Genomic DNA, 17014 nt, shown 5'->3' on the forward strand with positions numbered 1-17014 from the left:
ATAGATGTACTCTTTTATTCATGGTAGATGGCACAAATAATACAAGTGTGCAGTAACCAAGATTTTCTTTGTTTTTAAAATCTGTATCTGTAAAGAAGTGCTCCTCTAATGTAAGAGGAATGAGGAGAGGAATGATTGGGCTCTCCATAGAAATTGCAATAGAAACTTAAGTATGTCTTAAAAACCAGGGCTCCAAAGCTTCAGACAATGGGATGATGGTAAGCAGATCACATACTCCTGGTCAAGCATGGGGATGTCATGGTGCTCTTTGTAGAACAGCATGAAATGCAGCCATATTTGGTTTTGTTGTATGAACTAGAAGCAATAATACTAGCAAGAAAAATGACCAAACTACACGTGTATGAATCTTTACAAAACAGATACACACACACACAACCTTTTAAAAAATAAATATTTGTTGAATGTTGAACAAATGTTTAAAATAAATCAGGCTAGACATGGTGGTTCACACCTGTAATCCCGGCACTTTGGGAGGCTAAGGAGGGAATATCACTTGAGACGAGGAGTTTGAGACCAGCCTGGACAACATCGTGAGACCCCATCTCTACAAAAATTTTAAAAATTAGCTGGCATGGGCCAGGTGTGGTGGCTCATGCCTGTAATTTCAGCACTTTGGGAGGCTGAGGCAGGCAGATCACTAGGTCAGGAGTTCAAGACCAGCCTGGCCAACATGGTGAAACTCTGTCTGTACTAAAAATACAATAATTGGCTGGGCATGGTGGTGCATGCCTGTAATCCCAGCTATTCAGGAGGCTGAAGCAGGAGAATTGCTTGAGCCAGGACCTGAGAGGCAGAGGAGGCAGTGAGCTGAGATTGCACCACTGCACTCCAGCCTGGGCTACAGTGCGATACTTTGTCTCCAAAAAAAAAAAAAAAAAAAAAAAATTAACTGACATGGCAGCATGCACCTATAGTCCCAGCTACTTGGAGAGCTGAGGTGGGAGGATTCCTTGAGCCTGGGAGGTTGAGGCTGCAGTGAGCCATGATCGTGTCAGTGCAGCCTTGCCTGGGTGAAAGAGTGAGACCCTGTCTCAAGAAAACAAAAACTAAAACTAAATAAATCAGTTTACTGATCTTTCTTCTTAATATTTATTTGTAACCTGTTCATTGTTATCTGCTATCATCCACTTGCAGACCCTAAAGTTTTAAGGAAAGGACATCGAAAAAAATTAAAATGAAAACATTCTACTTCTTTTTAATTTTTTCTACAAGCCTGGAAAATATCACCTTAATTTTATTTTACCTATGAAACACCTTAGACCAGTTCATAGAACCACTGTGCCCCTGGAGCACAATTTGAGACATTGTGGCTAAATGAAAGAGATAAGAAAACTCTCATCAAGCATTTCTCTCTTGTACTGCCCCATCCACCTGTCTCCATCCCTGGCTTCAAGGTAACCACCACCTCTACCACCATGACCTTCACCACCATTATGTTGAGTGTCACTATATGCCAAGTTCTGGGTTAATCGCTTTATTTGCAGCATCACATTTAATGGAGTAGATATTATTACCCTGTTTAATATATGAGGAAACATTTAGGGAGATTATCATCAATAGACTTTATAAGGGCAGAGTTGAGATTTAAATCCAGGTATGTCTAACTCCAGTGTACATTCCCTTAACTGCTATCTTGTGCTTTCTTCTCTATGACCCACCAAGAGTGGAAAATACCAACCTATGATGTCATATATACCTGTCAATCAGCCCTCAGGAAGGTGTTTAAAAAGCTCTCAAGCATAAATCTATTACTATACCACCCAAGGGAGATCTGTGTTCTGTAATCAGGTTTGTATATTCATATAATATATTTGACAGAGTTAGTTTTAACTTTTTTTTTAAAAAAAATGTTGATTGAAAAGCAAAAAGATTCTATTGAGATTGTTGTGAAGACAATAAAATACAACTCAAATACCATTTTTTTCCATGAAGTCTTCCTTGACTCAACTGTCTCTGAACTCTCTTAGCACTTTCCCTGTGTATTCTTAGCACTTCATCTTCTGCTTGAACCCAAACACATCTGCTAAGCTTTTTGTTGTGGGAGTTGCAGATATAGAGATCAAAGACACAGTTCCTGTTCTCAAATAGCTCATGGTAAGTATATATTATGACACCTATAGGGTACCATGGAAAAGGAAAGGCATCTAACTCTAGCCAGAAGATTCTGAGGAGGAAAGGAATAAAAGGAGAATGTGGGCCACTGGGAAGCAAGTGAGAGGGAGTGGGGATTTTGACACAAGATCCTAATCTTGAGATGGGAGTAGACATTAGCCAGGTGATGAAAGCGTGTGTGTGTGCATGCACGCATACACACATGCACATGCATACACATGCCTGTGTCTTCCAGGCAGAAGGAAGTAGCAAGATGATAAGGAGAGGAGCTTTATCCATTCTGGGAATTTTAAGTACATAATTCAGCAAAGCTGGTGTGCAGGGTGGGTGACAGGGAGTGGCACAAGATGAAGCTGGAAAGATATGTATGAGTGATTTGGTAGGGAATTTGGATTTATCCTAAAGAGAATTGACAGTCATTGGAAGATTTTAATATCTTTAAAAAGATCATTCTAGCAGCAATGTAGAGAATTGATGGGCATGGGAAATGGGATGGTATAGGAAAAGTGGAAGAAAAATCTAGAAGTCAGAAAACCAGTCAGGAAGCTATTGTAGGCAGGCAGGCCAGACCTGAGCTCAAACAGCAGCAGTGATGTTGAAGAGGAGTGAAAGACAGGACATATTCAGGCAAATAAAGTGGAGAAATGAAGCAAATCAAATAGTAACCTCAATTTTTCAGATAAAAAAGTTAAACTTATTTACCTTGTTATGTTACCCCTGAAAGGATGCACATTTCTCTACCTTTTTCAGAAGTTGTACTACAGGTATACAGCACAGTTTGCAGAATTAATAAAATCAGGATTCATTTTTAAACTTTCATTTTATTTTAATTGACAATAATTATATATATTTACGGGGTACCATGTGATATTTTGATACATGTATACACTGTGGAATAAAAGTCAGTATTCTTTGTATACCACCCAACATATATCTACTTCCTGCTATAGTATCTGACTTTTTTCCTTAAGCTGAAGTTATGGTTGGTTTCCACAAACTTGATTTACTTTCACTCTGTTTCCTGGCTACATAGACTAAAAATTATACTACTTCTCACAGAAGATTTGGGTAAGAGGGAGAAAAGACAAAGCTGTTAAAACCCATTCCGTTGTGAACAAAAGTCACCACTTTCAAAGACGGCCAATATCATCATCTGGAAAGGAACCACATGTTTCGTGTATGTTTCTACTCTGATAAAAGTAATCTTCCTTGGTCCAGTGACAGAATAATACAAAACAATGATAAGAAATAATTAGAAAACATACAGCTGAAAGGTTTATATTAGATTTGAGGAACAGTTTTCCCCTTAGAGAAGCTGTTCCACAAGGTATCAGTTGCATCAAAAATATTCTTCTCTGGAGACTGCTACAGCATCACTTCCTCTTCTTACTTTGTTTGGGATGCTCACTTTCTGAATTACTGATTACATAATTATTCCATTCATTCTGAAATTCATCCATTCAAAACATTTATTGAGCACCAACTCTATGCATCCAATATTAATAAAGATAGGGGCATGAGTTCTGGAAGATGACAGTACAAGTAAGCAAAATAACTTGGAGTATGCCCTGCAATGGCAAGAGGTGGTTGATGAGAGTTAGCCCAAAACCCTGGGCTTGAAAGGGCTGGATTAGGATAATGTGGGAGGCCTGCGAAGAGGAAAGAAAAGTCACTGGAAAAAAAAAACCAAAAAAACACCTCTGGGTGCTAGTTTTTCCCAGAGCTGGCTCTGGTTTAATCAATGTGATAAATACTGGTGTCCACTTGTAAACTCCTAAAGAATATATTTACTTTTCCATCTACAGCACCTAATACATCTTCTATCATATTATCATAATGGTTATTTTTATAGAGAATTTTTACCCGTAACTTCATTTAACAATCTGGTGGGAAGTGGTAATTTCAGGTGTTCCAAAATGAACCCACCTGGAATTGTAGGAACTAACTCAGAGACAGGGAAAGATAACTTTTCTCTTCACAATTTATAGATGAGGAAACTGAATTGAAACCCCCAAAGTCAATACAGCTCGTTAGTTGTTAGTGACAGGGTCAGTAAATGACTCAGATGCTCTGACTCAGGCCTATCCTTTGCTGCAGCCATATTTCCAAGAGAATGAATGAATCAGAGAAAAATGTTGTAAACATCAATGAGTGTCATTTTTATTCACTAAAACTTGTATTCAAACAAAAATTCCAAAGATTTCCCCATTTTCCTCAATTTAAACTGACAACCCATGATTATCTCATGTTTAGTACAGATTTAAGCAATCTTACCTTCACAGTTTGTGACCACAGCCCATTTCATCCCCAATTGACTCTGTACAGCAACAAAACTCAAAAAAGACAAGATTTGGAATGAAAAACAAAAAAGAACCAAAAAAAAAAAAAAACCCCAAATAAGTAAGCTCTGTGGCTTTATGGCTTTACCCATTCAAATTTCACCTACTGTAAAATGGCTTATCTAAGTTACAAGGTATAATCAAGTTTAACCTGATCATTATAATATTCCACCAGTGCTAAGAAAGTACACATGTATCTATAATGCCTGCTTATACGTTTATTAAACACAAAATCTTGAACTTCCATAATCCTTTTAATTCAAATGTATCAAAAGGCCTTAAGAACATGAAGAATATATTTCTCATTAAGAAAGAAGTCATGACTTTGTCAGAATTTAGCCCAAATTAAGTGTGCCCAGGATTCTTGATGTTTGAGCTGATGCTTAGGCCTCAAAACACAGGTCAAATCTGCAGAATAACTTTAGTATGGAGTAAACAAGCCTAGTAATCAGTAATTTGTTATGAAAAACATCATTTTGGAGCACTAGTTTTTGTTCTGCTTAAGGGCAAGAAACATGTAGTAAATATAGCTCCCTTCCCTCCCTTCCTTCCCTACTGCCCTACCTCAATTCTTCCCTCTCCTCCTGCATAATTCTTGGCAGAAAATATTTGAACACTCATGACAACTGACTTCAGTTATGAATGTAGTAGTCCAAGAAAGCTTCCTGTAATCTCAGTTTGAGCAGTTACTGATTGGAAGGTGAGGGATTTCTAAGACTTGCCTTGAGAACTGCTATTTAGTATGCAAATGTTTAATTTCAGCTTCGTAAGTGTTCTCATTAGTCCATGTAATTCTTACCTGTAGTGGTTCAAACCTGTGATAACATGCTATTTTTCACCCATCAAAATCAAGTCACTATAGGTACTGGCTTACTGCATCTACTGTTTGATATGTCTGAATTTCTCTTTCTCACATTTGATTTGGGGACTTAATCCCATTCTGAGCATGAAGGAATTTTATCTAGATTGAGGGGAACAATAAAACTGATTCTTCTCAACTATAAAAATGAAAAGTATTCATAGAGATATTGGTGGGCAAATGTGGTTGATTGACTCACTCCAAAAACTAGTGACTGAAAATAAACTGCTATCCTTGCAGACAATTATTGAAATAAAACACAGTCAGCTTTACATCTCTTCAAAACCTGTGGGAAACGGCTCTGAGTGAAAATAATACATACTGGTAAAATGCTTTTTTTAAAAAAGACATCTTGCAAAAGATTCAAACTCATTCTTTTCAGGGCAACTTAATTGCACAAGCTTTATGCTAATTATTGTTACATTAAAGATTTGGCAGCTTTACAAAAATCCTAAACTTGTACATGCAGGTTTGAAATCTCTATTTTAATGCTCCAGAGTTAGACTAGGAAAGCATTTCAGACAATGCCAACCTGTAGTAATGCTTGCTTTTTTTTTTTTTTTAAATCTATGAGTACCTTATAATTTATAGTTTCATAGGAATTTGCTTAACAAATGTGGACGTGATTAGTTGCCTGGCCTCTAAAACCCAAACCTGTATTCTTTGGTATCATGGGATGCTGTTTGCCAAATGACAGGTCTCCAAAAGCCTAACCATGCTAAAGACCATCTTTGCTGGTGAGTGTTATTCCTGTGCTTAGTATGAATTCCCTTCACACCAGACCTTCAGCAACATAGAGGTGTGTTTTCAATATCCAGCATTCATAGAAGGGTGTAGATCATGTCATATCAGAGCAGAAGAAAGGGAGTAAACAGTAAAATGGAGATGTATTAAGCCATCATTCCCATGTAGTAGGGAGTGTTGGAAAACAATTGTGTAAATCACCCTTCTCTTGATTAAAATAATACTAATAAAAGAGAGGTTTGAAAGTGGCTGTAAGAAGAGGACAAGCTGACTCAAAGGTAGGTACTTAAATCAAGTGAAAAATGCTTATATAATGTGCTTGATAGATGATATAACAACCAGAGTGGAACATAAGGGGAAACTTTGTGGGGTGGGACAGTTTGGAAAGGTTTGAATTAAAGGTTTACATTGTTGAAGGAAAAGTATTATCTGTCTTAATCTTGTGCTAATAAAGTCTAAATAGCTGGGTGAAATCTTAGAGGACTATGTCAGAGTGAATGATTTTTTATTCTATACTTCTTTTCCAAGATCCTACCTGTAAGAAAGACATATTTTTAGTATCAAAAAGTAATAATATCACTTGCCAATTGAGGATCACCAGCATCATCATTAAACTTTATACATTATTTGTTGGTAGCCACAGATGTGTCATGGAGGTGGAGATCTGAGTGATGTTGCTGTCACTCACAAGTGGTATAATTTAGACACAGTATGGGGGACATGAGCACTTGACACAATCTTGGAGGTGGAAGGGAGAGGATCCATGAAGAGGTGCCTTTGCTCAAGTCACCTCCCCGATCTTTGATCATGCCTCTCCACCTGGTCCTCACTGGGGTTTCAGACATCCTGGTCAGAGGCTCTGCATTCAGCGGGTTTGATGCTGCTCCTAAAGGTTGATGGCGTTAATGTAATGTTACCTCACCTTTGGGAGTGGAGACTTAGTGTTTTCTCCTGATTGGTAGAGTGGTGGGAAAAGGATTAAATTTCAGTCTAGCTGTCAGCTCCTGATGTGAGCCAGAAAATTTCTGGTTAGGCTAAATTCACAGATTTTTTCTACTACTATACTTATCATCTAAGTTTGCCAAGAGGTGGAAGAGCAGAAGCACGAAGATCAACGGTATCCTAGAATATGGTCTCTTAATTCCTTATTTTCCTGGTACCCTTAGACACCCTTGCCCCGATCTAAAAAATACCACCAAGAAGAAACCTTTCATACCCTCAAGACTGAAACAGGAATGAGAGGCAAGGGTAGAAAACTGAGTTGACTTGTTTGTTGGCACTTTAAACAGATTTCAATGCTGTGAAATTATCTTGGGGGTTGTTTCCTCAAACTTCAAGGTGGTTAAAGATGATTAAAAGACATGTTCTCTTGCTTAAGGATTTGCTGACATCTAATGCCTTTTTTTCCTCCAAATAAATGCAGGAGTGACATTTTAAAAAGAATATGAGAAGAATGTGGCCCTGAGCAGTACTTTTATTCCCATTACCTTTTAAGAATCTAACTCCTATGCCACTATCCCTCCCCCTCCACCCACTTGGCCCTACCTTCTCCCTCACCATTACTAATCTAACCTGAATCACTCTATTCTTCTCCAAGGGAACACACCCAGTAATAGCAGTGAATCATAGACACTATTGCCTCTCTAGTCTCTGATGGATTTGACAAAATGCCAGATCTGAGAGAATAAAAGGACAGGAAATTCAGATGAAGAGAGCTTTTTAGGTTCTTGTGTAGTACATTGTGCTGAATATTAGTTATTAGATACATTTTCTAGCTGCCTGGTGATGGAAAGGTTTCATTGTGCTAATAATACTGATCCTCTCCTTATCTAAGTAACCATCCTACTCAGTGAGGCAATTGCTGTGGCATGCCTAACAGCTATGTCAATGGCCCTTTTATCTTGAAGTTAAAATAAAACCCACTCTTGAATATCTTGGCTAAAGAATATGAAATAGTTAAATCGTAAAGATCGATGTTTGGTAACAAAGTCTCTACAAGTGCAGGCATTACACATTATGTAATTCCATACGAGATCTTCTAGGTAATAGAGAAAAAAATAGAAATATTTGTCAACTATTCTCAAAGGGAAATTTATGAAATTACAGAGCACTAAAATATCACTTTACCATGGATGGGTCTAAAAGATGCGACTTGAATTCATGGCAAGAGAAACCCAGAGAAGAGTTTTTGAAGGGTATTTTCAACTTATGTACAACTGTCATAAGAAGTGTTGAAAGTCAGCTAAGAGAATTTGGCAGATTTTCCTGTGTTATAAATTTGTATTAAATTTAGTTTGTTTAATTTGTCCTAATGGACATTATAAATCAACTGAATCATGTGGATTTTACACAATTCCTCACCCAAGTGGATGTTAATCCTAGTTTCAGAAGTGTGTATTTTTATCTTTCTTTTTTTTTTTTTTTTTTTTTTTTTTAGGAGTCTCTGCCGCCCAGGCTGGAGTGTAGTGGCACGATCTCAGATCACCGCAATCTCTGCCTCCTAAGTTCAAGCAATTTTCCTGCCTCAGTCTCCCAAGTAGCTGGGACTACAGGCACCCACCACCAGGCCTGGCTAATTTTTGTACTTTTAGTAGAGACAGGATTTCACTATATTGGCCAGGCTGGTCTCTGACCTTGTGATCAGTCCACCTTGACCTCCCAAAGTGCCGGGATTACAGGCACGAGCCACTGCGCCCGGCCTATGTCTTTGTTTCTTTAAAAAAACCTATGGATACTAGTTATGTCCACATCACACAGAAAATGTTGTCAATACAGAAAAGTCTATGGGAATATAATTTAGGTTACCTTGAGACTATTGTTAAGATTTACAAAATAATACTAAAGCTGAGAATTTAAAAATTAACATGAACATTTTAATTGTGGCTAAAAAGTACGTGTGTTTGTGCGTTTGTGTGTAGGTAGAGAGAGACAGAGAAAGAGAGGCTATTTACTATTCTTTTCTTGCCGTTAGACAAGAATAAGAACAAAAAAAATTTAAAAAAAAACCTCATAAAGATTTTAGGTCTACATCATCATCCCATCAATAATTACAGACAAGAACGAAGCATTTTACCACTCCCTGATGAGTAACAAAGTAGCCAACAGTAGCCTTGGGGACTGAAGAAATTTTAAAATACATGGAAAGCCTGACTTGAGTTGATATTAATTACTATTATTACTGGATTCTATTGCTTAAATTGTTCTCTGTGGTAGGGTAAGGAGTCTTTACTTCCTGCCTCACTGGGCCAGTATTTTTTCCTTCCTGAAAAGTTTCATAGGAAACATACAATGTCCTGTGTCAGAAACACCAAAGTCTTCACAGGCTAATAGATTTCAAGTCACTAAAAACACTGAAATGTATGATATGCATTATCTAAAGGTACAATTAAAAGTATAGGGGCTATATTCCAGATCTCTGACATGAAACCGAGGAAACTGGGTTTCCAATTTGTGACGTGAAAAGATTAAGTAAAATACAAACTTATGTATAGGGAGATAATTCAGTTCTAACAATGCATGAAAGCCAGAGAGGTAGGTCAACAAATGCACATTTCTGAAATACAGGTTTTTCTGAGTATTTGTTCTGAAGTTCTTTGAAAATCTGGCCAAATAATTCCATTTTAAGATACCAGTTCACATAATAAGCAAGTCAGAACATTTGCAAGGCAAGATGTTGTTTTCCTTTCTGCAGCCAGGAAAAACACAGCTCTAAGCTTAGGTTGTAAAGGTAAAAGGATTTGGGAGCAGCTGATTTTAGCCAGTTATAAAAACAACTCGCCCTTATGCCGGGAGGTATAAAGAATATGCAGAGTCTGCATTGTGCTTCTACTGTCAGGACAAATCATTATGCTTTTTCTTTGAGATTAACTGATGCCAATGAATGAGTAAAGGGAGAAATAAATGTACAGACTGAGACCTGCAGCTTGGTGAGATGAGTAACACCTTTATCACAAAATCATGAGTTCTGTCTTCCACTTTGTAAATTCCTTGGGGTTAACTTATGTAATTTAAAAAATTTTTAGGAGTGAAATATGTATTACTAATCATATGTGAAGCTCTGCATTTTCTGCTATTTATAGTTTACATTGTGTGGGATCTTACAGATAACAGCATCTTTTAAAAATATATGTGCTTTTTCGGGGAATGGGAGATAAATCAAGGGGTGAAAGGTAAGTGAAGGTGATACATTCCTTTAAATCAGTTAGGGAATGGTGAATACACTTGAATATATAAAATAACTACTGCTTCCTAGATACCTAGCTCTGTTCTAGTTGCCTCTTACCAGTTCTCATTTAATTCTCCAATCCCATATTAAGAGATGAAGAAACTGAGGCACAACATAAAGTAGGGTGCCAGGATTTGAACCTAGACAATTTGACTCTAACGTCTGTGCCCCTAATCATTCCCTTAAGTAGTCCTCAGGTTCTGTAATTATTATACCTGACTGCTTAAGGCTCAGGTAACTCCCTTCTGGCCACTTCTAAGCCATTACTGTCAGATGTTATTAATAGTAAAGAGACGGTATCAATGTTTAAAACGGCCATTCAATAAGAGGACTGAAAACACCAGCCCCTGGAAATTCCCAACTTCCACGCGACTCAGAAGTTACACAACTCTTTCCCTAAACCCAGTGCTCCACCCAGTGTAGCTAACTTTGTCGTCGCGTAGCAACAGAACTTCGCCACGCTTCGGGGGGTCGGGGGGGGTGGATTTTCTCGACTGGGGATGCTGCTGCCCGGTGGCCGGCAAAGGCCCTATCGGTCTCAAACATCTGAATTTTGCACCGACACAATCTCATGTAATGATTGTTCTGTTTCCTGTGTTGCGCCACAACAAACTTCCTTGGGCTACATTTTCCCTCAGATTTGAGTAAAAGATTTGAGGTCACGCTAAGAAGCCTGAATACTGAGGTACAGAAACGGTTGTTTACAAAAAAAAAAAAAAAAACCTAGCGACGGGACCGCCGAGTTTGCGGCAGCCAAAAAAGCTAGCGATGAGCTCAGCTAAAGTGCCAGGACTCTCGGATAGATTTCTAACATGTTTCATTCTCAACAGGCTGGAACCCAACGCTGTTCTTGTGGTCTCTGCCTCTGGGGAGTCCACAAGCTGTAAATCTAACATGCAGCCAGCCGTGCGGCTTCTGGCCGCGCCACATCTGAGGAAAGCCTTCTTTGTGACGAGCGGGGAGAGGAGACTGACTGGAGCCACAGAATGGAGGCGGCGGGCTGGCGGGGGCAGGGGGAGGCACTTTCAGGCGCACTTCACAGACGCACAAAAACAAGGAAGCCTGAAGGGAAGGCGGTTGAAAATAAGACAAGAGAAGCCGAAAACGAAAGCGCGCCCCCCTCAGGATCGGTTGGTCGTTCCAAAGCTCAGCTTCGCCCGCCCCGAAGACCTGCTGCGGATCACGGCCGCGCGCGCGCACTCCCGCTGCCCTCGGGCGCTGGGCGGGGAGAGCCGCGCGCACCGGTTAATTCTGCCAATCACGCGTTTAGGCCGCCTATCGTGTGGCCAAGCCCCGCCCCAACCGCCGGCTGGCGGAGGCGCGCGCGCAGTCCCGCCGCTCTGAGTCGCTGAGTGAAGCGGCGTCTCGAGCGTTAGTCAGTCTGGCCAATTGCGCGTCTTCTACGCCAGCCGCACGGCCCCGCCCCTGCCACAGGATCGATTTACGGCCGCAGCTGCGCGCGCTTTTTGCTCTCGCTGGGAATGGCGGAGGGAGGTACTCAGCTGAGGGGAAGGGGGTTACCTGAGACCTGGGCTTCCCCGGGAGTGTGCTGTGGAGTCGAGTTGAGCTCCTTTTCCGGGTCTGGGGAACTCAACCTCACCTCATGCATGGGGTCTTCGGGGATCTAGTGGGCTTTCTGCAATGGGGGGAAGGAGGGGACTACTCCCGCCCCTGGTTTGCCTCTCAAAAGTTGATGCCTTTGTCGGAGAAAGCAATTTCAGTCCACTCTCCTTTTCAGTGCCTATTCGCTGCTTAAACTAAAAGGGCGTAAATGCATCTCCGCTGTGTTTCTTATGCCTCAGGCCGGCAGGGTAACGGGTTCTAGTCACAGCTTGTAGAGTTCAGGATGGGTGACATTCAGGTCCTATTGTTTTTGAGTCAAGGTTTCGGCTATATCTTCTTGAATTATGAAGCTGTCATCATAAAGAATTCCTGATTATCTAAAGCTGTTATTCCCTTCTTCCAAGGCAGAATTTGAATATATTTTGGTGGATGAAAAGAAAACAAGGAGAGTTGTGACTATGAGATACTAGCTGGTTGATGTGTCATGAAAATCTTAGTGGTCCCTTTGTGGGAAGGTAAATGGAAAACTGCAAAAAGAGCAATAATGAATTACAAAGTGAAATTAGAGGAAATATCTGGCTTACTTGTGGATGCTTTGTACACCAATAAAATGTATTCTTTGATAAAAATCGACTATGGAGAGGTGTGGCTAATTTGATTCTCATTTAATAATTTTTCTTTTTTAGAGAAAAACCAAGATTTCACTTTCAAGATGGAAAGTTCGTCAGACTCAGCTGTGGTTTTACCTAGCACTCCTCAGGCCTCTGCGAATCCATCATCTCCCTATACAAATAGTTCACGAAAACAAGTATGAAAATCTTTGTCCTTCCAGTGGATCCATTGTGTGTTTCTAAGTATTGTGGCAGTGGTGGTTTAAATTCTACTGAAGGTTGTTAATTAACATAATGTGTAGCATAAATAAGTAGACATTTTATTAAACAATTTTATGTTTTTCTTCTAAGGTCACATATATGACACCCACCAGCCCCTTTCCATATTTTCCTCTTGAATCAATTCATTTCAGTTAGTTTCAGATTAATGGAGAAAGTTAGAATCTGTGCAATATTGTGAAGGTCTTTAGTGGCAGGGTCTAGGTCTTTTCCTTACTCTGTAATTCTGAAGCACCTGGAGTACCGTCAGGCATGTGCTTGTTACTGAACAAATGTTCCTTGATTACTGGGATAAACCTTTCAACACTTTTAGAAAGGTGTTGATCTTGCTGAAGTAAAAAGGAAATAGAACAAATGGAGCTTCCAGAAATTAAAGACATTTTGTGATGCCTTCTTCAGATGTGGAGACAGAAAGCCATCTAGTGGTGTCTAGCACAGAAATGTAAGGCCTTTATTTCTGGTGATTTACTGACATCAAGAATGTTTTTCTTGATTCACATTTTTAATGTTTTATGCTCTTTATAGCCTATGAGTGCAACACTTAGAGAAAGATTAAGGAAAACAAGATCTTCATTTAATTCCTGTTACAATGTGGTGAAACGTCTTAAAGTAGAGAGTGAAGAAAATGATCAGACCTTTTCAGACAAACCAGCATCTTCCACAGAGGAAAACTGTTTGGAATTTCAAGAAAGTTTTAAACACATAGATAGTGAATTTGAAGAAAATACAAATTTGAAAAATACTTTGAAGAATCTCAGTGTCTGTGAATCTCAGTCACTTCATTCTGGATCATGCAGTGCTCTCCAAAATGAGTTCATGAATGAGAATCTTCCTAAACAAAGATTAAACGATGAAAAAGCCAAATTGGTGAAGCAGGTTCAGGAGAAAGAAGACCTTCTTCGGAGGCTAAAACTAGTCAAAATGTATAGATCAAAGGTGAGAAGAATTTCGGGACCATTGTATCATTTTTATTTTTACATAAATTGCAGGAAAGTAATTTCAAAAATAGAAAATAAGGTGTGTGTTTTTTTTTAATCATAATAAGCAATAAGCCAAATATTCAGAAACCTGGCTTCCAACAACTTTAATTCAACTCCAGATTTAGAGTAGAAAAGGCCTTTAAACACCAGGTAAAACTTTTTAAGAATCTCAGCTCTTATTTAATATGCAGTTAAACTTTTTTCTCTAGTTTCTAGCCCACAGCAATATTAGAAGTATTAAATGTTAGATGCAAGTACGACGGGAACAGAAGTGAAAGCTGACAGTCAATTAGTAAAACTAAAAATGGGCTGTAGAGTACAATAAAAGGTATTTTATTTATGATCTTGTGTCTCCCCCAAATAATTAATGTGATTCAGCCATATTATTTGAGAAAAAACCAAATATATATTAGATTTTAGATTTCAACTCATATAGGTTAAATTAAATAGAACTTGAGTACATGGAAGGAGATAACCTTTATTACCTGGAAAATTCATATATATGCAATAGCTCATTTTCCCCCAACTATGTGGAATAAATGATGAGATAGCATATCTCATTTGTTCTCTTGAAATTTTAGGGTTTTTTAAAAATAAAATTTAGGAGTATTGAATGTATTTTAACATTTAGGAGTAAAAAATGTATTTTATTTATTCATTCTCTTTTTAGAGACATGGTCTCTGTTACCCAGCCTGGAGTACAGTGGTACAGTCATAACTTATTGCAGCCTTGAACTCCTGGGCTCAAGTGATCCTCCCACCTCAGCCTCCCTAGTAACTGGGACTACAGGCATGTGCCATCACACCTGGCTAATTTTTTAAAATTATTTTTTTGTAGAGATAGTCTTGTTATTTTGCACAGTCTAGTCTTGAACTCCTAGGCTCAAGCAGTCTTCCCACCTTGGCCTTCCAAAGTACTGGGATCACAGGTGTGAGCCACCATGCCTAGCCTAAAAAAATATTTTTAACTAGAATATTGTAATTTTAAAGAGCAGTTTTAGGTTCATAGCAAAATTTAGTGGAAAGTACAGTATAGTGTTATTTTAAAAAAGGTACAGTTGTAATAGAGTAGATTTTTCCCTGTATTACTGCTTCTTGACATAGTTTTGGCCCAATTTAATGATTTGATTTTTCCCTTATCATAAGGATGGTCCAGAGCATGAGCCAACAAAATAGCCATTGAACTCAAGTTGAATGACATTGTAACCATTCTACATATGACCATCCTACTTTTTCCTAGATAGAAGTCCCATTCATCCCAGTGTATGTTAGCCTTTAAACCTGCATATCCACTAATTTAACAACTTTAATTAAGTTGAACTAGCATGACTAGTTATTGACATACATACATGGTTTTTTTTTTTTCTGTTTCAGAATGATCTGTCTCAGTTACAGTTGTTAATAAAGAAGTGGAGAAGTTGTAGCCAGCTGTTGCTTTATGAGTTGCAGTCAGCTGTGTCTGAAGAGAACAAGAAACTGAGCCTTACTCAATTGATAGACCACTATGGGTTAGATGATAAATTGCTGCACTATAACAGAAGTGAAGAAGAATTTATAGATGTTTAATTCCTGATTTTTGCTCCAGAATATCTTTGAGAATGACAACTTAATTAAAAGATATTTAGGCACTTTTTTTTTTTTTTTTTGGAGACTGAGTCTCGCTCTTGTCACCCAGGCTGGAGTGCAATGGCGTGATCTCAACTCACTGCAACCTCCACCTCCCAGATTCTAGCAGTTCTCCTGCCTCAGCCTCCCGAGTAGCTGAGATTACAGGCACCTGCCACCACGCCCGGCTAATTTTTGCATTTTTAGTAGAGACTGGGTTTCACCATGTTGGCCAGGCTGGTCTCGAACTCCGGCCTCAGGTGATCCACTCGCCTAGGCTTCCCAAAACTATTAGGGCTCAGAGGAATGTATCCCGATGAACATCAATTAAGGGTACTCTAATATATAAATTATAAACTAACTTCTAGAAGGAAAATTAGTATTTTGGATAGACTTGCCAAAGAAAACTTGATATTTAAATCATGTTTAAAAAGTCATTTGGGCAGTTCTGGAAATTAGTTTTAATACATTTGTTTTTTGTGGCAAAAAGTTTTATTTTAAATGTTAAAAATTGTCCACTCTGGTAAATGTCTAAACCTAAAGTTTAAAAATTTCTGCCTCCTAAGTTTATGCACCTTGTTTCCATCCATTTACCGCATATTTCCATCTGATAATCTAGCAGGTAATTAAACTCATATGTCCAAAACTATATTCTTCCCTGTCTCTTCAAATTTGTTTCTCATACTCATGATTTAGTGAAACAACCATCTATTTATTCTTTTTTTTTTTGAGACAGAGTTTTGCTCCTGTTACCCAGGCTACAGTGCAATGGCACAATCTCAGCTCACTGCAACCTCCACCTCTGGGGTTCAAGCGATTCTCATGCCTCAGCCTCCCGAGTAGCTGGGATTACAGGCATGTGCCACCACCCTGGCTAATTTTGTATTTTTAGTAGAGACGGGGTTTCCCCGTGTTGGTTAGGCTGGTCTTGAAGTCCTGACCACGGGTGATCCACCCGCCTCGGCCTCCCGAAGTGCTGGGATTACAGGCGTGAGCCACTGCGCCTGGCTAAACCATCTATTTCTTATAAAACTACATTTCTTTATCTCCCACCCACATCAAGGTATCATGGTATATAAGGTTCTTTACATTTGTTTGCCTTTCTAGCTTCATCTGTGAAATAGATTAAATTTAGATTGTTTATTTTGTTTATAAACCCACCTCCACAGGGGCTGGGTTTCTGCTACCAAGTTATACAATTGTACCTATCATTTTGGCCATGTATGGAGATAGGACCCAAGCTGGGCCAGTCCCTGAAAATTTGGAATTTAGCTCAGGAAAAGAAAGCCCATCTCTTTTTGTGACTGCAGCTGTTGTATATACACCTGGAAGGAGCAGAGCTGACATGCTTAAGGGCAGTGAGTGTGCTTACCGAGAAAGGCAGAGGTGATAGAAGAGAATTTTGTGGATCAGTGGCTTCCTGGTTTTAGTTGCTAGTCATTCTTAAGGGCTTTCTGGATTTCTGCTTTTGGGTCCTTTTAAGTGTTAAAACAGCTTTACTTAGCTTTTTCAAAAGCCATTCCCTACTAGTTTAGCACTCCTCTGAACCCCCCTCAAGTACATCCCACTTTCAGCCCAGTCCCTCTCCATAATCTAACCAGTGTTGAATGTTTGGCACAGCAGGAGACGCCAGACCCTGCTTTTGTGTCCATTCTAATTGTTGGTGCCATGCCAGT

The 17014-nt window shown here is 39.1% G+C and overlaps 1 protein-coding gene across 1 annotated transcript; it reads left to right on the plus strand.

Annotated features, from left to right (window-relative positions):
- Positions 1–11769: 11769 nt before the first annotated feature.
- On the plus strand, positions 11770–15989 carry SFR1 (SWI5-dependent recombination repair 1). The gene is made up of 4 exons (XM_011977512.1): positions 11770–11794; positions 12550–12671; positions 13279–13689; positions 15108–15989. The coding sequence occupies exons 1-4, from the start codon at positions 11782–11784 to the stop codon at positions 15297–15299; spliced, it is 738 nt and encodes a 245-aa protein (XP_011832902.1). The 5' UTR covers positions 11770–11781; the 3' UTR covers positions 15300–15989.
- The last annotated feature ends 1025 nt before the right edge of the window (positions 15990–17014 follow it).

The sequence above is a fragment of the Mandrillus leucophaeus genome, unplaced genomic scaffold (assembly GCF_000951045.1).
Source record: "Mandrillus leucophaeus isolate KB7577 unplaced genomic scaffold, Mleu.le_1.0 Scaffold18, whole genome shotgun sequence".
Classification (NCBI taxonomy): domain Eukaryota; kingdom Metazoa; phylum Chordata; class Mammalia; order Primates; family Cercopithecidae; genus Mandrillus; species Mandrillus leucophaeus.

Coding starts and splice junctions, on each gene's coding strand:
- SFR1 (XM_011977512.1), top strand. Junction 12,672..13,278: donor CAAATAGTTCACGAAAACAA/GTATGAAAATCT, acceptor TGCTCTTTATAG/CCTATGAGTGCAACACTTAG. Junction 13,690..15,107: donor TCAAAATGTATAGATCAAAG/GTGAGAAGAATT, acceptor TTTCTGTTTCAG/AATGATCTGTCTCAGTTACA.